Source organism: Thalassophryne amazonica, chromosome 14 (genome assembly GCF_902500255.1).
Source record: "Thalassophryne amazonica chromosome 14, fThaAma1.1, whole genome shotgun sequence".
Taxonomy (NCBI): Eukaryota; Metazoa; Chordata; class Actinopteri; order Batrachoidiformes; family Batrachoididae; genus Thalassophryne; species Thalassophryne amazonica.
In genome coordinates, this window is record NC_047116.1 from 99,082,647 (window position 1) to 99,106,043 (window position 23,397).

General features: G+C 43.8%; 1 protein-coding gene across 1 annotated transcript in view; it reads left to right on the forward strand.

Moving 5' to 3' along the window:
- The window catches only part of rif1 (replication timing regulatory factor 1), a 246,301-nt gene that overhangs the window by 91,396 nt on the left and 131,508 nt on the right, over positions 1-23,397 (forward strand). The window contains exon 14 of the mRNA XM_034185865.1: positions 9,330-9,392. Within this exon, the coding sequence (XP_034041756.1) occupies positions 9,330-9,392 (63 nt within the window). The remainder of the gene's footprint in view (positions 1-9,329; positions 9,393-23,397) is intronic.

Here is a 23,397-nt window from a genome sequence, read left to right on the forward strand (position 1 = left end):
TGGCTTTTGGCCAGGCAAGGTTTCGCTCATGAAGCAGATCTGTTAGGTAAGAGGTGAACCAGGGATTGTTCCTTCCTTTGATTCTAAAACGTCTGAGGGAGCATGCTTATTAACAATATCAGTAAATCCACCATAAAAGAATTTCCAGGCATTTTCCACATCAGCAATAAGACCGTTTTTGTCCCAGTCAAAATGAAACAGATCGTGAAGGAACCCTTGTTCTGAGAAGTGCTTCATATCACGCTTGATAATGATGGAAGATTTGTTTTTTGAAATTTTTGTATGTCTAACAGTTGCAACGACACAGTGGTCACTGATGTCATTCGCAAATATAGAAGGTGTAGAATATTTACGTGGGAAGTTTATTATTATAAGATCAATTAAAGATGACTCATCAGGAACTTTCATATTGGGTCTTGTAGCACCTTCTGCAATCTGAAACATGTTTAACGTTTGACTCCAAAGTTTGACTTTGCTGTGGGAAGGAGACATTTCATCTGATGAAGATGAAGGGATGTTATGAATGAAATAGGCCTTGAGCTGTTTAGTTACAGAGATTGAGACAGAAGTGATAATGGTGAGGGTTTTTTTTTTTTTTGTAATTTCAAGTCAAATTGTTGTTTCCAGATCAACATCTCTTCCCCCTTTGTAACCTGCAGTGTATTTCGAGAGAAAAAAATCAAATGCCTCTTAGATTGAATATGCACAGACAAAGTAGTAATAAATATTGAAAGACACTTGTTTCCTACTGATTTTACTCCTCCTGTGTTCGCACACAGCAGCCATGTAGAACATCGTTCTGCTGTCGGTGCACCTCCAGTTCCACATGGTTCAGTATGCAAACAAAGTTATCTCCTGCCGTTACATGCAAATTCTGTGTGTTCCACGTGACTGTCAGTAAACATCCAGTAGCTGTCATCACGTTTGTGTAAACCTGATTCTTTCATGTGTCCGTCCAGTCAGTAAGCCGGTAACATCCACAAGCAGATAGGAGCGGTTCCCAGTCCGCTAACGGAGCGTCCACCGCTGCCACCCGCCACCTCTCTCCAATTCTTCCTGGTCACACTTTTCCAAAAATGGATAAAGATGAGCGGGTTTCTCTGCCAGAAAAAACAAACCCACTGTAACATGAAAGTCTTCTGCGTATTCCCAGGAGTCCAGCTCTTTTCTTCCGTGGCAAACGTTGCCTTGATTAACAAACACCCTTAACACACCGAGATGCAACACGTATTCAGCCAGACATTAAAAGTCTCTTTCATGTCCCCAGGAACCTCGGGTGGCAGCAACTGCCTGTTCTCGGTCAGATACAAATGATCAATGGCACAGATCAGAGCCTGTCGCCCGAGTCTCGCTGTCCTTCCCTTGTTGAAAACAAAGCAGTTCCTGCTTCATTGTTTATCAGTTTGTAAAGATGCTGTACATCTGGAAAATAAAGACAGTCTGTTCACTTCTAAGATCACTCAGTGTGTGGACTCATTTTTCTCTCATGCTCGCCTTCCACACCACTAAGATATGGAGAGGTCTCACTCAATGGCACGCTGCCGGTCGCCAGGAGTGTGGCTCCAAAGCTCCACACTGGTGACCCACAACGTCTACATTAGTGCCCCATGGTGTGAGCCATGGGGCACTACATTGGCTCCTACATTGTCGTTGCACACAAACTCTGAGTTGCTTAAGAATAAATGGCTTCACACAACCACTAACCATGAGTGGGAAAAAAAAGTTTTTGTGTTATCATTCATATTCTCTGAAAAATGGCCAAAAAAACAAATATTTTGCCAGGGTATGTAAACCGATGAGCATAACTGGAGGTGAAGCTTTACTCGTCAAATGCGATTTTTATTCATGTTAAGAGACTATCACTTGTTATACTTAACTCAGCTTTATTTATAGAGGACTTTAGAACAGCCACAACTGAAACAAAGTGTTGTACATGGGGGTCATAAAAAAGCAACCCAACAACAATAAAAACACCAGAGAATAAATAAAAACAACTAAAACAGAGCAAAATCTCATACTATGTTAAAAGCCATTGAATTAAAGTGGGATTTATGGTTAGTTTAAAAAATGGTGAGGAGGCCTAATGTGCAAAGGTAGATCATATTAAATTTTAGGCACCGCAACAGAAAATGCTCTGTCCCCTCTGAGTGTTTGCTTGGACCTCAGTACCTTAAGAAGTAGCTGATCAGCTGACCCGAGGCACCATGCAGGGGAGTAGGGGTGAAAAAGCTCAGAGAGGTAGGGCGGGGCGAGGGCATTTAAAGATTTAAAAACAAATAAAAGAATTGTAAAATGAACCCTAAAGTGCACGGCTAGCCAGTGGAGGGAGGCCAGGATCAGTGTAATGTGCTCCCTCTGTCGTACTCCAATTAGCAGACGAGCATCAGCATTCTAAACTAACTGGAGATGTGCAAGGGAGGACTGGTTAACTCCAAAATAAAGTGCATTACAGTAATCCAGCAGAGAGGAAATGAATGCATAGATTACTGTTTCAAAGGGCTGGTGTGCGAGAAAAGGTTTTGCCTTAGCAAGTTGCCTGGGGTGAAAGAAACTTGGCTGAGCTACTGCACTAATTTGGCGATCCAATTTAAAATTGCTATCCATCTTCAAACCCAAATTGGTAACAGTGGACTTTGCTTAAGCTGCTGGACCCATATCAGCGGGATGGTACACAGGAGCCGCTAGGGCCAAAGACAATCAACTCTGTTTTCTTATCATTAAAATTTAGGAAGTTTAGGGCCATCCACGCACATCACATACCCATACATTATGATTTATTTCTCAGCTTGTACAAGGTCAAAAATGCAAAAGTTTGGATCAGCTAGAAGACAGGTCCTAGGGGATGTTGTGGTGTATGTTGGTGTCAGCATTAGTTAGTTATGAGTGTTTAAATGTTCCAAAACAGGGAATGTTCCCAAATTTGGGACTCTAAGGTTTAAGAGGTTAATATCCTCAAGACATGACAGCAGGAGTTTGAGAGAAAAGGCATCACTTTTCCTCAGGGGGACATATTAGTGGCTGTCATCAGCATAACAGTGAAATTGACACCATGTTTTGTAAGGGTAGAGCCTAGGGGAAGCATGTACAGGGAGAAAAGCAAGGGTCCTAAAATTGAACCCTGTGGGACCCTGTATAAGAGCAGAGGAGGATTCACAGACCCCAAGACCAACGCTCATAGTCCTGTCTGCTAAGTAGGACCTAAACCAATAAGTCCTTTAGCTGAGGTAGCTGAGGTCTGCCTGTGGGACGTTTTCCCACAGGAACAACTTCTCTGTACAGGAGGTCTTCAGGCATCCATACATCATCCATGCGCACAACGTGGCCAAGCCAGCGCAGCCGTCTTTGTTTCAGCAACACATACATGCTGGTGCTTCCCACTCTTTCCAGAACAGTGTTGTTTGGAACCTTGTCCTCCCAGGTGATGTTCAGGATGCGTCTGAGGCACCGCATGTGGAAGGCGTTGAGCATCCTTTCCTGTCGGGCATGCAAGGTCCAGGTCTTGCTGCCATACAGGACGGTGCTAACAACGCAGGCTCTGTAAATCTGGATCTTTGTGTGCTCGGTCAGCTTGCCATTGTTCCAGGCAATCTTTGTCAGTCTGGACATGGTGGTAGCTGCCTTGCCGATGCACTTGTTGAGCTCTGTGTCAAGCGAGAGGGAGTCTGATATTGTTGATCCCAGATACACAAAATCATGGAGGACATCCAGTTCATGGTCATTGATGCTGATGGTTGGAGGAGTGTCAGCATCGTGTCACATGACTTGTGTTTTCTTTAGGCTGATAGTGAGCCCGAAGTCTCGGCAGACATTGCCGAAGCGGATCATGAAGGTCTTCAACTGAGTGGGCGGTTACTGCTGTGTCATCTGCAAAGAGGAAATCACGCAGGGTCCTCAGCTGGACTTTAGTCTTTGCTCGTAGTCTGGAGATGTTGAACAGTTTTCCATCTGTCCTTGTTTGGAGATAGAGTCCTTCAGTTGCACTTCTGAATGCATGTTTTTGCGTCATGGCGAAGTAGATCCCGAACAGAGTGGGGGCCAGTACACAACCCTGTTTCACTCCGGTCTGTATATTAAAGGTACCTGATGTTGAGCCATCAAAGATGACGGTGCCTTTCATGCCTTCGTGAAAGGATCTAATGATGCTGAGAAGCCTGGGTGGACATCTGAGCTTTGGGAGGATTTTGAAGAGTCCTTCCCTGCTGACCAGGTTGAAGGCCTTTGAGATCTATGAAGGCGATGAAGAGTGGGTGCCCTTGCTCCCTGCATTTCTCCTGCAGTTGTTTGAGGGAGAAAATCATGTCTATGGTGGATCTGTTGGCACAGAAGCCACACTGCGATTCAGGAAAGACTCGATCTGCAAGTACTAGGAGCCTCTTCAGTACTACTTGTGCAAAGACTTTACCTACGACGCTAAGGAGGGATATGCCGCGATAATTATTGCAATCACTTCTTTCACCTTTGTTTTTATACAGTGTGATGATGTTAGCATCCCTAAAATCCTGTGGTACTTCACCTTCACTCCAGCAGAGGCAAAGGCTTTCATGCAGCTCAGTAATGAGTGTCTCTTTGTTTCTGTGTAGGCTCTCAGTTGTCTACTCTTGTAGACTTGTAGACTCTTGTCTACAAGAGTCAAGACAGAAGTCAGACCACCAGAGCAAGAATTTTAGCTGAGGAAGCTTCTGCGATTTGAAGCGAAACATCCTCGCGTCAAGCAACCCAGTCCAGTCGAAGATTCAAGCTTTTTCTACTATAGAGTGTCTCTTTGCAGCATTTCAGTACCTCTGCAGTAATACCGTGTTTCCCAGGTGCCTTGCCAGAGGCAAAAGAGTCCAGGGCTTCGCAGAATTCATCTGCGGTTGGTTCCTTGTCAAGCTCTTCCAGTTCTGGTACGCATTCTATGGCATTCAAGATATCTTCTGTGACTACGTTTTCCCTGTCGTATAGCTCAGTGTTCTACCCAGCGCTCCATCTGTCGTTCCCTGTCTATAAACATCTCCCCTGTAGCCGACTTCAGAGGGGCAGTTTTCCTTTGCGTTGGGCCCAATGCTTACTTGATGCCATCATACATCACCTTGATGTTGCCTGTGTCAGCTGCGGTCTGTATCTGCGAACAGAGCTTGAACCAGTAGCCGTTGGCGCATCGCCTGGCATAGCAGATGTACAGTTCTGTCCTCTGCAAACAGAGGAGACCTAGTTCCAGGAGAAACCGCTCTATCCTCTGCAGACAAAGGAGAACTGGTCACAGAAAAAGAAAGCAAAAGAAAAAAAGATCATTTCTTTTGACCCCATACTGACTCGCTGGCAATATCACCCAAGTCATCCAGAGGCATACAGTTTTAACTTAAGGTTAAAATTTTAGCTAAACTAATTTCTGACAAGTTATTTAAATTAACATCACGTCTGAAGTTTTAAAAGTGAAAATATCAGATACATGTTTGTTTTAAAGTACTGCACTAATTTTGAAGGTTTTAGGGTGGACATGCTATGTCCAGGTGCATTATGGGTAATCTCAGTACATTCACGACAGGAGAAATACATTTGAGACGCTCTGATCAGGCTCCACGTGGGCAACTGTCAGAGTTAAAACCTGTTGAATTGAGACAACCCAGACATTATACACAGAGAATAATGAGACAGTGAGACTGTAATTCTTTCTTGCATGCAAGGAGAGCAGATGAGGGGGCCCCTCCCTCGCCTCATGTCACTCTGAAGGGCCCGTTCCTGCTCCCCTACTTTTATTCAAATACAAACATGAAAGGCAAAAAGTAAACATAAAAACAACTCAGCGCCTGGCTCCATCCAGATAAGACATTATTATGGGTTTCTCAACAGAGTCAAAACGGAACCGGTTACAGCTAGCTTTCACAGGGCTCACCGTTCCCGTTCAGGGACAGTAAGCTAATTAAGCATATGGTACTGTGCTCAGTAAACAAGATTTATGCTTTCAGACATTCCTCAAGGCAGCAAGAGGTCACTTCACACAACCATGATCAGTAGTTCATTTGGAAAATGAAAACCCACAACCAATATACAATAAAGACTTTAGAACAGGGGTGGCCAAGTTCGGTCCTCGAGAGCCACCTTCCTGACACTTAGTTGTCTCCCTGCTCCAACACACCTGAATCCAATGAAAGACTCGTTAGCAGACTTTTAATGAGCCTTTCATGTTCATGTAAATGGGGAATCTTCTTCACAGACTAAAGTTAATTATGGAGTTCCACAAGGTTCTGTGCTAGGACCAATTTTATTCACTTTATACATGCTTCCCTTAGGCAGTATTATTAGACGGCATTGCTTAAATTTTCATTGTTACGCAGATGATACCCAGCTTTATTTATCCATGAAGCCAGAGGATACACACCAATTAGCTAAACTGCAGGATTGTCTTACAGACATAAAGACATGGATGACCTCTAATTTCCTGCTTTTAAACTCAGATAAAACTGAAGTTATTGTACTTGGCCCCACAAATCTTAGAAGCATGGTGTCTAACCAGATCGTTACTCTGGATGGCATTTCCCTGATCTCTAGTAATACTGTGAGAAATCTTGGAGTCATTTTTGATCAGGATATGTCATTCAAAGCGCATATTAAACAAATATGTAGGACTGCCTTTTTGCATTTACGCAATATCTCTAAAATCAGAAAGGTCTTGTCTCAGAGTGATGCTGAAAAACTAATTCATGCATTTATTTCCTCTAGGCTGGACTATTGTAATTCATTATTATCAGGTTGTCCTAAAAGTTCCCTAAAAAGCCTTCAGTTGGTTCAGAATGCTGCAGCTAGAGTACTGACAGGGACTAGCAGGAGAGAGCATATCTCACCCGTGTTGGCCTCTCTTCATTGGCTTCCTGTTAATTCTAGAATAGAATTTAAAATTCTTCTTCTTACTTATAAGGTTTTGAATAATCAGGTCCCATCTTATCTTAGGGACCTCGTAGTACCATATTACCCCATTAGAGTGCTTCGCTCTCAGACTGCGGGCTTACTTGTAGTTCCTAGGGTTTGTAAGAGTAGAATGGGAGGCAGAGCCTTCAGCTTTCAGGCTCCTCTCCTGTGGAACCAGCTCCCAATTCAGATCAGGGAGACAGATACCCTCTCTACTTTTAAGATTAGGCTTAAAACTTTCCTTTTCGCTAAGGCTTATAGTTAGGGCTGGATCGGGTGACCCTGGACCATCCCTTGGTTATGTTGCTTTAGACGTAGACTGTGGGGGGGTTCCCATGATGCACTGTTTCTTTCTCTTTTTGCTCCGTATGCATCACTCTGCATTTAATCATTAGTGATCGATCTCTGCCCCCCTTCTCGGCATGTCTTTTTTCTGGTTCTTTCCCTCAGCCCCAACCAGTCTCAGCAGAAGACTGCCCCTCCCTGAGCCTGGTTCTGCTGGAGGTTTCTTCCTGTTAAAAGGGAGTTTTTCCTTCCCACTGTGGCCAAGTGCTTGCTCATAGGGGGTCGTTTTGACCGTTGGGGTTTTTCATAATTATTGTATGGCCTTGCCTTACAATATGGAGCGCCTTGGGGCAACTGTTTGTTGTGATTTGGCGCTATATAAGAAAAAAGTTGATTGATTGATTGATTCAGGGTCACCTGATCCAGCCCTAACTATAAGCTTTAGCAAAAAGGAAAGTTTTAAGCCTAATCTTAAAAGTAGAGAGGGTGTCTGTCTCCCTGATCTGAATTGGGAGCTGGTTCCACAGGAGAGGAGCCTGAAAGCTGAAGGCTCTGCCTCCCATTCTACTCTTACAAACCCTAGGAACTACAAGTAAGCCTGCAGTCTGAGAGCGAAGCGCTCTATTGGGGTGATATGGTACTACGAGGTCCCTAAGATAAGATGGGACCTGATTATTCAAAACCTTATAAGTAAGAAGAAGAATTTTAAATTCTATTCTAGAATTAACAGGAAGCCAATGAAGAGAGGCCAATGTGGGTGAGATATGCTCTCTCCTTGTATAATGTTCATTTACAATTGTCGTCGTGTTTTCTCTCTGTGCTGTTTAAACCGCAGCAACTCTCTGGCGCGCAAAGGATCATGGGTTTGGGTCTGAGCATCTGGGCGCTTGTAGATGGCAGTGTTCTATTTATTTTGACCCTGGTTATATCAGATGGTTGTGAAATCACAACTTGACTTTTGGCTTTTGCAAATGTTTTTTTACAAATAAAAAAGTCATATTTTACAAAAACACATATGTAAACAACACACACCTCACATTAATGTGTTAGATTTTACGTAGAATGAATGAGCCATCCAATCAGTGTTAGTGGAGGCTCATTTTACCCGTAATCGCTTTGGCGTCTGTTACAAAATTTCAGAATTAGTGCATTATTTAAAATTAAAAGATGTTATATTTTAACTTTGTACAAATGACCGAATTGACATTAATGGAGGTCTTCTATCTGGATTAATTTGATTTATAAATCAAACCTGCTTTATTTTCCAAGACCTCTGCCTCACGGCAGCACTGCTGTATGCTGTTAAGGAATAATGGTGTTTTTGTGTGTGTGTGTGTTTGTAGAGTTGAGCTTGGCTCCTCTCAACTGCTTCACTGCTGCAAAATATGTAGTAAACAACACAGTGCACAAAGACAGAAGTGCTGACTCATTGTTTGGGTTTGTGGTTGCCTTTGATGCTACCCGATGCGATTGTGGTGTTAAAACTCAAAATCAGCTTAAATCAGCTTGTTAGTAGTTGCAAGAGTACCGGAGACAATACTGAAAGTTATTGGTTAGCTGTAGCTTCCGATAATTTTTTGGGTGGTTTATCGGTTTAGCTTCATAAACGATAACTTTTTAGTTAGCTGATTAGCTGTTATCGAAGCTAACTTTTTTGGTTAGCTGTGCCCAGCACTGCATGTTAGGAGCCAGAATTCGACAGACTGAAAATTTAAGCATTTTGGGGTGAAGTATGTCTTCTCCGCTCTGTACATCCTCTGTCAATCTGAGCCATCACTTTCGAATGAAAGCTCAAAAGCTTCATTATTGGACACAGCAGCGTTTGTTTCACTCTGTCGGCCAATGAGATGGTTCTTCTTTTCCTAAAATGTACTTCACACACAGAGAAATGCACCTGCTAACTCTCAGAGTGAGAGGAGCAATTTGAAAAAAAATTCATCAGCAACCACTAATTATTACCGCATGTGCACGGATAGACTTACAATCATGAATACTTTGATGTTGTGTTGCTAACTGGGACATTAAATAAGGTGTGACATCTCCTTTAATGGAATAAAGCTACCAAACTCACACACAAGTAAAAGTCTTGGCCTGAAGCTGCTGAGCCACTGCTGTTCCTGTAACTGTCATGTGGTTTTTCTTTGTCCCCACAACAGAATCCCTTTTGGATCTGATCTGGAGGAGTCTGATCCGCTTCATCAACTTGACAATAGAGTCTGGTAAGTGCTGAAGTCATAAAAAATAATTAAGAATAAATCTGATTATATATTTATTACAGTGGCTGTAAACGTGTTCACTTGCTCTTGAAATGGAACTTTTTGTATTTTTACATCAAACCAAAGTAGAATTGTTTTGAATCTCCTTTTGAACTCCACCACTGCCTTACGTTATTTGGAAATTTTGTCCACAACTCAGCCAAACAAGATTCCAAAAGCTAAGATCAGCAGCTGCCTGGTAGTCAGCATTTCATTTCACTCAGAGTAAACTTTGACAGATGACACGAAGCATCAAACAACCCCATGGTTTAGGAAACCAACAGCCGTTTAAGTGGATTGAACTCAAACATGTTTAATTTGTGGTCAGTTAGCAGTGAGCTTTGAGTGTGTCAAACGTTTTCCTGTTTCCTCAACTATTTAATGGAATGGGAGCATGCGCTGGCCACATCGCTGCCACCACCATGTCATGGAACAGCTGTGGGTCCTGGAGGCAAACCTCCCAGGCAGACATTCGATCCTTCCCCATGTCTACAAACTAACCATGGAGCAAGTGAAACATATAGGCGTGTCCTTGGCTAGGTGAAATGTGGGTGTGTCTTTGACCAGGTCCAGAATACTGATGCTCCTGTGTGCTGGATCATGTCCTGGAAAATGGGCCATATGGATGAAATGTGGTAGCTGATGTTGCCTTACAATGTCAGTGATCCTCTTCATCCTAGTCTCACTAAGGGCTCCTTCACACATAGTGCGACGTTTGGATGAAGTGCACACTTAGTGCACATGACGCAAACCATGTAATGTTGTCCCTGCCGCCAACGCCTCGTGTACCTGTTGTTACAACTATTTGCGCACACAAACGCCTGAAAGACAAAGTGTGTGCTGTGCGAACCCATCGCACCCTTTCTCTCAAAAACTCTTGAAAGGGTAGTTGTAAAACAGCTAACTGATCATCTGCAGAGGAATGGTCTATTTGAAGAGTTTCAGTCAGGTTTCAGAATTCATCATAGTACAGAAACAGCATTAGTGAAGGTTACAAATGATCTTATGGCCTCAGACATTGGACTCATCTCTGTGCTCGTCCTGTTAGACCTCAGTGCAGCTTTTGATACTGTTGACCATAAAATTTTATTACAGAGATTAGAGCATGCCATAGGTATTAAAGGCACTTCGCTGCAGTGGTTTGAATCATATCAATCAATCAATCAATTTTTTTATATAGCGCCAAATCACAACAAACAGTTGCCCCAAGGCGCTTTATATTGTAAGGCAAGGCCATACAATAATTATGTAAAACCCCAACGGTCAAAACGACCCCCTGTGAGCAAGCACTTGGCTACAGTGGGAATTTATCTATTTATTTATCTAATAGGTTACAATTTGTTCATATAAATGGGGAGTCTTCTTCACGGACTAAGGTTAATTATGGAGTTCCACAAGGTTCTGTGCTAGAACCAATTTTATTCACTTTATACATGCTTCCCTTAGGCAGTATTATTAGAAAGCATTGCTTAAATTTTCATTGTTACGCAGATGATACCCAGCTATATCTATCCATGAAGCCAGAGGACACACACCAATTAGTTAAACTGCAGGAATGTCTTTCAGACATAAAGACATTCCTGCTTTTAAATTCAGCTAAAACTGAAGTTATTGTACTTGACCCCACAAATCTTAGAAACATGGTGTCTAACCAGATCCTTACTCTGGATGGCATTACCCTGACCTCTAGTAATACTGTGAGAAATCTTGGAGTCATGATCAGGATATGTCCTTCAATGCGCATATTAAGCAAATATGTAGGACTGCTTTTTTGCATTTGCGCAATATCTCTAAAATTAGAAAGGTCTTGTCTCAGAGTGATGCTGAAAAACTAATTCATGCATTTATTTCCTCTAGGCTGGACTATTGTAATTCATTATTATCAGGTTGTCCTAAAAGTTCCCTGAAAAGCCTTCAGTTAATTCAAAATGCTGCAGCTAGAGTACTGTCAGGGACTAGAAGGAGAGAGCATATTTCACCCATATTGGTTTCTCTTCATTGGCTCCCTGTTAATTCCAGAATAGAATTTAAAATTCTTCTTCTTACTTATAAGGTTTTGAATAATCAGGTCCCATCTTATCTTAGGGACCTCTTAGTACCATATCAACCCAATAGAGTGCTTCGCTCTCAGACTGCAGGCTTACTTGTAGTTCCTAGGGTTTGTTAGAGTAGAATGGGAGGCAGAGCCTTCAGCATTCAGGCTCCTCTCCTGTGGAACCAGCTCCCAGTTCAGATCAGGGAGACAGACACCCTCTCTACTTTTAAGATTAGGCTTAAAACTTTCCTTTTTGCTAAAGCTTATAGTTAGGGCTGGATCAGGTGACCCTGAACCATCTCTTAGTTATGCTGCTATAGATTTAGACTGCTGGGGGGTTCCCATGATGTACTGAGTGTTTCTTTCTCTTTTTGCTCTGTATGCACCACTCTGCATTTAATCATTGGTGATTGATCTCAGCATGTCTTTTTCCTGGTTCTCTCCCCTCAGCCCCAACCAGTCCCAGCAGAAGACTGCCCCTCCCTGAGCCTGGTTCTGCTGGAGGTTTCTTCCTGTTAAAAGGGAGTTTTCCTTCCCACTGGCGCCAAGTGCTTGCTCGTAGGGAGTCGTTTTGACCGTTGGGGTTTTTCTGTAATTATTGTATGGCTTTTGCCTTACAATATAAAGCGCCTTGGGGCAACTGTTGTTGTGATTTGGTGCTATATAAATAAAATTGATTTGATTTGATTTTCGCGGCAGTTTCCGGGCAAATTCCAGGTAACACGCACAAACATCTAACACCGCTGGCATGGCACTTAATAAAAGTTGCACCATCGATGGGGGTGACAAGATGGTGCCGTTGCATGTGGCCTGCCGTCGGCACTCGTTTTTTTTTTGTTGTTTTTTTAAAATTGTTTTTGCATTTTGTTGTGCGGAATGTGTCACCGCTCCTGGTGTATGATCGCCAGATTCTTATCAGTGTTCGGGCTTCACTGGAGAATCTAGCTGTTTCTGGCTCGGGCGGATGGCCAGGGACGCGGCTACCTCCGCCACCTGTCTTAGCGTCCGTACCGGACTTTCTGCGCCGACCACTTGGCGTGTTGCCTCGGCGTCTGTGTCGCAGAGGACGTGGGAAGAGAGGAGGAGTCCGTGTTCGGCTGCTTCCTGCAAACATGCTCCACAACAATTCATGGCTGTATTCTTCACAGCATATGATGGCTACGATGTGCGGCATTCCCTGACTTTTAGCCATCATTGGCTCCAGCAGGTTGTCTGGGATAACGAGGTTCCACTTCTGCATCGCAGTCTTGTGAGGAGCTGCAGTCGTGGCTGCGTGCAGGAGAACCTGCGCCCGCTCAGTCGTGTCTCGCAGCAGACTGACGTGCGCTCAGTCCGTGTGGCGCTTGTCAACACAAGGTCACTCACAAGTAAGACTTTCATTTTGAATGACTTTTTCTCCAGTCGTGCTCTGGATTTTCTCCTGTTAACAGAGACCTGGCTGAAACCAGGTGAAAATAGTGCCTTTTCTGAGCTCCTCTCCCCCGGCTGCTTGTTTTTCAGCTCCTCGCGAGCATCAGGTCGAGGCGGTGGTGTGGCCACAGTTTTTAGAGACAGATTTAAATGCCGATTTTTATCTTCTGATGTCTACTCCACTTTTGAACTTCAGTTGTTTGTAATGGAGGTCGACTGTCCTGTGCTCTGTGCTGTTGTTTACCGTCTACCAAAATTTAATAAGGATTTTATTCAGTTTTCTGAGTTTCTGGCAGACTTTATCCGAAAATATGACAAATTTTTGGTCTGTGGTGATTTTAATATTCATATCTGTTGTCCTTCTAATCAGCTGGCTGATGATTTTAAAAGCCTCCTGAACTCTTTTGGTCTAACACAAGTTGTGGATGGACCAACACATAATCTTGGACACACTTTGGACCTGGTCATTTCTTATGGGCTCTCAGTTTCACTTAAGGACATATCAGACATTGCTATTTCAGATCACTTTCCTGTTATTTTTTAATTTACCGCTCCTCCATCTCCTAGTAAGCCACTTGTTCCTGTCTCTCGCCGCTGTTTGGTCACCTCCTCGACAGTGGGGGACTTTGCTGCTGCCTTGAATGGACTGGTTTCTCCATTACTCCCAGATAACATCCTCTCTTCTTTCCACTCCACATGCACAGTAATTTTGGACTCTGTTACACTGATGCGCTGCAAATCCAGGAAATCAAAATCCGACCCCTGGTTAAATGCCACAACCAGTGCCCTCAGGCAACGCTGCAGACAGGCAGAGAGAAAATGGAAAAAGGACAAACTACAGGTGTCTCTGGGTTTTCTGAGGGACAGTCTGACTGACTATCAGAAGGCTGTGAATGAGGCAAAAGCACAATATCTCTCATATTATTTCGAGCAGCTGTCATCGTCCCAGTGTGTTATTTCAGACTATAAAGTCAGTTGTAAATCCACACACCTCTGTTTTGATGGACGCTACAACCACAACCTGTGAGGAGTTTCTTCAGTTTTTTTATTGACAAGGTTTCATCAGTTAGACAGAACGCTGATCAGAACTGTCATGTTGAGTTGTCTGTTCCATTGTGCTCAAGCAGTTTGAATTTCTTTTGCATCTCTTGCTGATGTTGTAAAACTTAAAATCTACAAGTTGTCCTTCAGATGTTGTTCCAGCTAAGGTGCTGAAGGAGCTTTTTAATACTGTTGGGGCGGGTCTCCTAACTTTTATCAGTGCTTGTCTTAGATCAGGGTCTGTTCCAGCTGCTTTTAAACATGCTGTGGTTCAACCTCTTCTTACAAAACCTCACCAACTTCATCAACTTGTCAGTTTCATCCAATTTTAGACCTGTGTCTCATCTGCCATTTCTGCCTAAGGTTTTAGAAAAGGTTGTCTTTTTGCAGTTGCAGTCATTTTTAGAAGACAATCTCATCCTTGAAAAATTCCAATCTGGGTTTAGATCGCGACACAGCACTGAGTCAGCACTTTTAAAAGTTCATAATGACATCACTTTGTCAGTGGATGCAGGGAATCCTGCTGTGCTGGTTCTGTTGGACTTCACAGCAGCCTTTGATACTGTGGATCACACAGTATTGGTTTCCTGGTTAGAACATTTTATTGGCATTCAGGGTACCGCACTTAAGTGGTTTAGACCATATTTGGCTGAAAGGAGCTTTTCTGTCATGATTGGGGACCTCTCCTCATCAACTGCTCATCTGTCTTGTGGAGTGCCGCAGGGTTCTGTCCTTGGGCCGATTCTATTTTCTTTGTACATTGTGCCATTGGGGTCAATTATAACCCAGCACAACCTGTCCTTTCATTGTTATGCAGATCTGCAAATCTATCTGCCTGTGAGGACTAATCAGAAGAAGTTTATTGCCATTGCCAATGAACAGGATTCACAGACTAGGAATTTGCTTTGATATAATGGTGCAACATTAAGGAGAGAGCAATATAAAATGCTAAGATAAAATATAAAATATATGCCAAAATAAGATAAAATATAAGATAAAATATGAAAGGCTGTGTGCAACAGAAGAACAGAAAACAGAAAAACAGTGCAGTGGGAGGAGTGCAATTAAAAACCAAAGTACATTGTCTAAAGTGACCCGTGATAAAATGATAAAGTGACAGAGTTAAGGTTAAGGTGACTGAGTTATGAGGTGTTCATGAGTCTAACGGCAGAGGGGAAGAAACTGTTCTTATGGCGGGAGGTTCTGGTCCGGATGGACCGTAGCCTCCTGCCCGAGGGGAGTGGTTTGAATAGACTGTGTGCAGGGTGAGAAGGGTCGGCTGTGATCCGACCTGCTCGGCCCAGAGTCCTGGAGACGTGCAGGTCCTGGAGAGATGGAAGGCTACAGCCAATCACCTTCTCAGCAGAGGCCACAATGCGCTGCAGTCTGTGTCTGTCCCTGGCTGTGGCTCCGGCGTACCACATCGTGATGGATGACTCAATGATGGCCGTGTAGAACTGCACCATCAGCTGGACAGGCAGCTTGGCCTTCTTCAGCTGCCGCAGGAAGTACATCCTCTGCTGGGCCTTCTTGATGAGGGAGCTGATGGTTGACTCCCACTTGAGGTCTTGGGTGATGGTGGTGCCGAGGAAGCAGTGACAGTCCACAGTGGTGATGGGGCTGTTAGGGAGGGCGGGGGGGGGGGGGGGGGGGCTGTGGCTTTCCTGAAGTCCACAATTATCTCCACTGTTTTCTGGGCGTTGAGCTCCAAGTTGTTGCTGCTGCACCAGGTCACTAGCCGGTCCACCTCCCTCCTGTAGGCAGACTCATCCCCATCCGAAATGAGTCCAAAATGAGTCCTGTGCTGAGAGCCCGAGTGTTCGAGACATTCTTTCCCAGCCTCACACGCTGACCCCGGTCCATCAGGAAGTCTGTGATCCACCTGCAGGTGGAGTCGGGCACGTAGAGCAGAGAAATCTTGTCCTGGAGCAAAGCCGGAAGGATGGTGTTGAATGCAGAGCTGAAGTCCACAAACAGCATCTTAGCGTAGGTTCCTGGGGAGTCCAGGTGCTGCAGGATGGAGTGCAGGGCCAGGTTTATGGCGTCATCTACAGACCTGTTGGCTCTGTAGGAAAACTGCAGGGGGTCCAGGAGGGGGTCGGTGATGGACTTCAGGTGGGATAAAACCAGGCGTTCGAAGGTCTTCATGACTACAGATGTGAGAGCCACAGGCCTGTAGTCATTAAGTCCAGTGACCCGTGGTTTCTTGGGGACTGGAACTATGATGGAGGACTTGAAACAGACTGGAACATGGCATGACTCCAGGGAGGTGATCCCCGTGAAGACTGGGGCCACCTCATCAGCGCAGTGTCTCAGGGTGGCAGGAGAGACACAGTCTGGGCCCGGGGCCTTACGTGGATTCAGCTTTTTGAAATGTCTTCTCACGTCCTCCTCTTGGACCGAGAGGGCAATGGGGGGAGGGGGAGGGCAGCGGTGAGATGGGGGAGGTCCAGAGTGTTTGAATATCCAGTTGTGTGGGGGGTGGGGAGGTGTGAGTCCTTGTCTTCAAAGCGTGAATAGAAGACGTTCAGGTCGTTGGCCAGCTTCAGGTCGTCAATAGAACGAGGTGCTTTGGGCTTGTTGTTGGTGATCTCTTTCAACCCCCTCCACACAGAGGCCGAGTCGTTGGCAGAGAACCTTTGCTGCAGACGTGAACTGTACATGGATTTAGCTTTTACCACCTCCTTGCTAAATCTGTACTTTGCACCTCTATAGCAGTCTCTGTCTCCTTCTCTGAAAGCCACCTCTTTCTGCTGACGGAGCTGCTGGAGTTTAGGTGTGAACCAGGGCTTGCCATTGTTATATCTCACCCTGGTACACTGTGGGATGATGCTGTCTTCACAGAAATAAATATATGACATCACAGTGTCCGTGTAGTCATTTAGACTGTCTGTTGAAGCCTCAAACATATCCCAATCCGTGGTGGCCAAGCACGCGCGTAACTCCTCTACAGCTTCATTCCTCCACATTTTAGACGTCCTCACAACAGGTTTAGAGAGTTTTAGTCTCTGTCTGTAGGTGGGGATCAAGTGGACCATCACATGGTCTGAGAGTCCCAAAGCTGCACGAGCCACCACGCGGTAGGCGCCACTCACTGTCGTGTAACAATGATCTAACGTGCTCCCTTCTCTGGCCGGGCATTTAACAAACTGTTTGTATTTTGGTAATTCCTGACTGAGATTCCCTTTGTTAAAATCACCGAGAATTATAACGAGAGTCCGGAAAGTCTCTCCACGCTCATAATCTGATCCGTGAGCGCACGCTCGGCCTCGTGCACGTCCGCGCTCGGTGGAATATACACAGAGCAAAGTTTGAAAGAGTTAAACTCACGTGGAGAGTAGAACGGTCTGCAGTTTATGAGGAGATATTCCAGAGAGGGACAGCAGTGTTGGGAGATCACAGTCACATCGGAGCACCAGGCGTTGTTGATATAGAAGCAGAGTCCTCCCCCTCTAGTTTTTCCACCAGAGAGTGCTCGGTCTCTGTCTGCGCGGAGGAGTTGGAATCCCTCTAGTTGGAGCGCGCAGTCCGGTGTCTGTGCATTTCATCACGTCTCCATGAAGCACAGTACACAAGATGAGGAGAAATCTCTGTTCTTCTTCATCAGCAGTGCTAGCTCATCCATCTTGTTGTGGAGTGAGCGGACATTGGAGAGAAATATCCCAGGTAGGGGCGTGCACGTGCCCCTTCATCTGAGGTGCACGAGAGCTCCAGCTTGTTTCCCTCTCCGCCGGCGTCTCACTCTTTTGGCCAAAAAGTGAGCCAGTTCAGCTGCAGGCACTAAAAAAACTGACGTAATGTCTGTGGGTGTTGATGATTTGATGTTTAGAAGCTCCTCGCGGGTGTAGGAACACGATGACACACGATTCATGCACAAAAACAGACAAAACAGGGAGCACCAGAATACCAGGGCGCCTTCACGTGGTGCCATCTTGGAAGGGTCCATAATGGGAGTGATGCTTTGTCATCATTATTTAATTGTATTCGTGATGTAAAGCAGTGGCTGTCCCAAAACTTCCTTTACCTGAATGATGGTAAAACGGAGATCATGGTGTTTGAGCGCTCTGGCAAACCAAATGTGGTAACACCAAATTTTGGCGCTTTGGCTAACTATGTAAAACCAGCTGTCAAGAATTTGTTTGTGATATTTGACAGCTGTTTGAAGTTTGATCAACAGATAAACTCTGTTGTCAAAGCTAGTTTATTCCAACTTCGCCTTTTGGCTAAAATAAAGCACTTCCTCAGTAGACGTGATCTTTAGACGGCCATTCATGCTTTCATCAGCTCCAGACTTGATTATTGTAATGCACTTTATTCGGGCATTAATCAGTCGTCTCTTGCATGTCTCCAGTTGGTGCAGAATGCTGCTGCTTGTCTTTTAACAAACACTTTTAGACATGAGCACATTACGCCCATCCTGTACTCACTCCACTGGCTTCCAGTTTGTTTTAGAATTGATTTTAAAATTTTAATGTTTGTTTTTAAAGCTATTTATGGCCTTGCACCTCCCTACTTGTCTGAAATTTTAACTTTGCGCACTTGCAGTAGGACATTAAGGGCATCTGGCCAGCTTTACTTAGATGTTCCAAGGTCAAGATATAAACGCTGGGGTGACCATGCTTTCGCGGTAGCTGGACTGTGGAATGAGCTACCTCTTGAGTTACGTACTATTCCTGACCGAGCACTTTTTAAATCTAAGTTAGACTTATTTATTTAAACTGGCTTTTAACACTTAGTGGGGAGGTGACGTTCTGTTTTTTTATGTGCTGTTTTAGAATTTTATTCTATATGTGTTTTATTTTTGTGAATGTGTTTTTAATGTTAAGCACTTTGGACACCAGTCGGTGCTGTAAAGTGCTTTTTAGTAGAACAAACACAAAAAAAACTCTTATAAAGAAGGAAAAAATATGATGTCTATTAGAAAAGAAACCGACCTTTTTATTTTTTCAAAAACTATATGGATTTGAATCACGTGTGATTGCGTCAGACAAGCTTGAACCCTCGTGCGCATGCGTGAGTTTTTCCACGCCTGTCAGTTGCGTCATTCGCCTGTGAGCAGGCTTTGAGTGAGGAGTGGACCACCCCCTCAGCGGATTTTCATTGTCAGGAAATGGCGGAATGATTTAGGCTTTTTTTCCATCAGAATTTTTTCAGAAACTGTTAGAGACTGGCAGCTGGAAACCATTAGAAAAATTTATCTGGCTTTCGGTGAAAATTTTACGGGCTTCACAGAGAATAAGGACTGTTACTACAGCTTTAAGGACGGCTTTAAGGACGCTCGGCGCGGCGCGCTCCATGCCGCCATCAAGAGCCACAAACCACCGGATCATTTCTAAACGGATGGCTCTGTGGATCCGAGACCGTCGTGTGCTCTTTCTCTGGTTATCACAAGAGCTGGACATCAACCATTTTCCGGCAGATTTCACTTTTAACAAGAGATTTTGTCATGGAAAGCCGCGCGGAGGCTTCACGCGTCACGATGGATTCGCTACTGGAAGGAGACAAAACCACCTCCGTTTTGGTCTCACAGGACAGCTTTGAGGTGGCGTTCAGACAGCTGTCGGTGGTTTTTCCATCGAGTGATTATCCGAGAAATTGTGGATGTGCCTGGACATGCCAGAACATGTCCCGTGAGGCTTTATCACGGCGTTGCCGTGCGCCATGCGGCACCGCCGCGACGCGTGAAGCCTCCACTTCTCTTTCCATGACAAAAACTCCTGTAACAGTGGAATGTGCCGTTCATTTCCAAACTGGACGCTGTGTTTTATCCGGGACATCGTCTGACTAGCACAGGAATTGTGAAAAGACGTGGACATCAGCACTTTTTCGGCACATTGAGACAGACGTGCGGAGGAATTCTGATGGGAAAAAAAGCCCAAATCATTCCGCCATTTCCTGACAATGAAAATCCGCCGAGGGGGTGGACCACTCCTCACTCAAAGCCTGCTCACAGGCGAATGACGCAACCGACAGGCGTGGAAAAACTCACGCATGTGCACGAGAGTTCAAGCTTGTCTGACGCAATCACACATGATTCAAATCCATATGGTTTTTGAAAAAAAATAATAAGGTCGGATACTTCACTAATAGACCTCGTACACAAACATGCAGGAAAAACTGAACAATGCAAACTGATTTGACTCGTGATTTTTGAAAATAAGCGGTAACTTACTTTGAAATAAATAAAACGCAGAGCTGCACCCTAATAATTTTGAAAAATAAAAATCAGCAGCTTGTATTTTTATTCTGACTAGAGTTCATTTCCTCTTTTTCCTCCTCCTCAGTCACATTTTGTGCTTGAACTTTAAACAACTACATTAAGCCATATAAAATAAATATCTGTGTAAAATAACAGCCTGTTAAAGTTCAGAGTTCTCAGCTGCTTTATGTGATTGCTGCTTCTGAACATCACTGCAGAGTTTCTCCACATCAGGTTTTTTAAACACACGTGTGTGATTTTTATTCTGTTCATTCATATATTCTCATTTTAAGGAATTTTGAATTTATTTTACTTATTTCATTTATTTCTCATAATTTCAGTATAACTGTCACCGACACGTGGACACGGTATGAACAGGACGTGCTGTCAGAACAGTCCAGAGAGAAATAAAGGCAGTGCCACCGTTTAGTTTGTATTGCGTTTCACTCTACGCTCGATGCGCCCCTCCCCCCGCACCCCCTCCCTCCTCCAGCCAGCCAACTCGCGCGTGCGCGCGCACACACACACACACACACACACACACACACACACACAGCTGCAATGATTGGACCTGGTCTTAATTTTAGATGGCTTTTAGCAAAGCCGCCCGCTATTTTTTCTGCGCCTTTTTCGAAAATTGACCGCTCAAATGACGGCAGGACGGTCGCTGCCTAAAACCTTGGTTCCCGCTCCCGTGAATTTTTAATCCCGTACTGTCCCAGTCACATGATAAATAGCAAAGTTGACTTCCATCCCGTGGGATTCCCGAAAAAATGTCAGCCTCTACTACGAACACACACTCCACACAGTGGTCTCGCGCACACATTGATATCATATTTTCCAGTTGTCCGCTGCGTGGAGAGTGGCGAGAAAAACTTTCTCGCGAGGTGTGAGACAAGACATGATGTAAATAAAAAAACAAAAAGGCGGTGGTCCAGGTATTTTGGTTCTGAGCAATGAAAATAAAGAATTTGAACGTTTTAAACAAAAAAAAAAAAAATGCCACTTGTCCTGCCGGACAACGATTAGAGCATATTGCTTGTCCGATCACATTTTATACTTGTCCCAGACAATCAGACAAGCGTTAAATGTCGATGCCTGTGAGAAGTTGGTGTGTGCGCTCCACTCATGGGAGGCGTGGCTTCCGACAAAAGCAGCTGTGGTGATCTGTCATTCTGGACATTCCAGCTACACAACAGCTACTGTGTTTGGACAGTCATGGACTAACAACTGTCCATGGTGATGTGCATGTCTGATTGCCGTATTTACGTGGACATAAATAAAAACATACTTCTTGTATATGTTGTTTATTACCCTTATTGTGTAAATGCTGTCCATTTTCTTGAGCTGCTTAGGTGGGTAGGGAGAGTTCCCATGGGATAAAAAACACTTTTCAACCTACCATCCCTGGTTCTCAAGACCAGGCACAGAAGTGACTCTACTCTTCTATTCTACTCTTCTTTTTTTTTTAGATATACCTTAGTATACATTAGTAGAGTTCTACCTCAGAAATGGAATGTATTATAGAAGATATACCTTAATGAATTTTCATATATCGCCGTGGTGGTGACAGGCGGGTAGACACTGACAGCCCCCAGGTTGAAACAGACTGTCAGAACATGCAGTGGATGATCTGACCATCACTCACGTGAGCTTTGTTCCACATGACACAGTGTCTGTGCTGTGGTACGCCGTCCACAAGACACACGTGTCAGGCAGAACACGTGCGCGGCCGATTGGACGCATCTGACCAGAGCACACTGCTTCTCATTCATGCCATTTCATGACTGTATGTCTGTGACCATGGGTCATCACCAGAGGAACAGATGGATCATATTTGTATTGCTTGCTTGATAAATGCGGTGTTTTTATATGGTGTGGGATTTTAATTTTTTTTTGAGTAGGTAGCTGACATTGTTCAAGGGTGGTAATAAATTAAGCAAAGTTTGTTGGAATGGCATGTGAGTCCAGAATAATTTTAGAACCTTAGATGTCAACAGTTGGTAGAAGAAGAAATCAACCATTATATTTACTCTTAATTGTGTAATTTTTTAAATGTTAATTTACTGTCTTTATTTATAAATTGCTTAGGTTCTTATCATATACACATTATTAAAATAGACAATTAAGATGATGGATCATTCAACTTTTACTTGGTAAGTAAAAGCCATTGAACAGCAACATATTTTTTGAGCACTGTAATGTAGCATTATAAAACAGCAACATTATCACTTTATCAAAATTTATTTTTCAGCTGAACCATAGAAAATTTCACTCAGTGAGTCAGTGCTCACGATCTCAGTGTGACAAAAGATTTTAGGCAAAAATCGGGCTGTTTGGAGAACGTTTATCTGTTATATCACGAGTTAGACAGCTTCATGGGTGGAACAGAGAAAATTTTTCTCAAAAACAAGACTTGAAATTTCAACTTCAGTTCTACAACCCCTGGCAAAAATGATGGGATCACCGGCCTCGGAGGATGTTCATTCAGTTGCTTAATTTTGTAGAAAAAAAGCAGATCACAGACATGACACAAAACTAAAGTAATTTCAAATGGCAACTTTCTGGCTTTAAGAAACACTATAAGAAATCAGGAAAAATAATTGTGGCAGTCAGTAACGGTTACTTTTTTAGACCAAGCAGAGGGAAAAAAATATGGACTCACTCAATTCTGAGGAAAAAATGATGGAATCATGAAAAACAAAAGAACGCTCCAACACATCACTAGTATTTTGTTGCACCACCTCTGGCTTTTAAAACTGCTTGCAGTCTCTGAGGCATGGACTTAATGAGTGACAAACAGTACTCTTCATCAATCTGGCTCCAACTTTCTCTGATTGCTGTTGCCAGATCAGCTTTGCAGGTTGGAGCCTTGTCATGGACCATTTTCTTCAACTTCCACCAAAGATTTTCAATTGGATTAAGATCCGGACTATTTGCAGGCCATGACATTGACCCTATGTGTCTTTTTGCAAGGAATGTTTTCACAGTTTTTGCTCTATGGCAAGATGCATTATCATCTTGAAAAATGATTTCATCATCCCCAAACATCCTTTCAATTGATGGGATAAGAAATGTCTCCAAAATATCAACGTGAACTTGTGCATTTATTGATGATGTAATGACAGCCATCTCCCCAGTGCCTTTACCTGACATGCAGCCCCATATCATCAGTGACTGTGGAAATTTACATGTTCTCTTCAGGCAGTCATCTTTATAAAGCTCATTGGAACGGCACCAAACAAAAGTTCCAGCATCATCACCTTGCCCAGTGCAGATTCCAG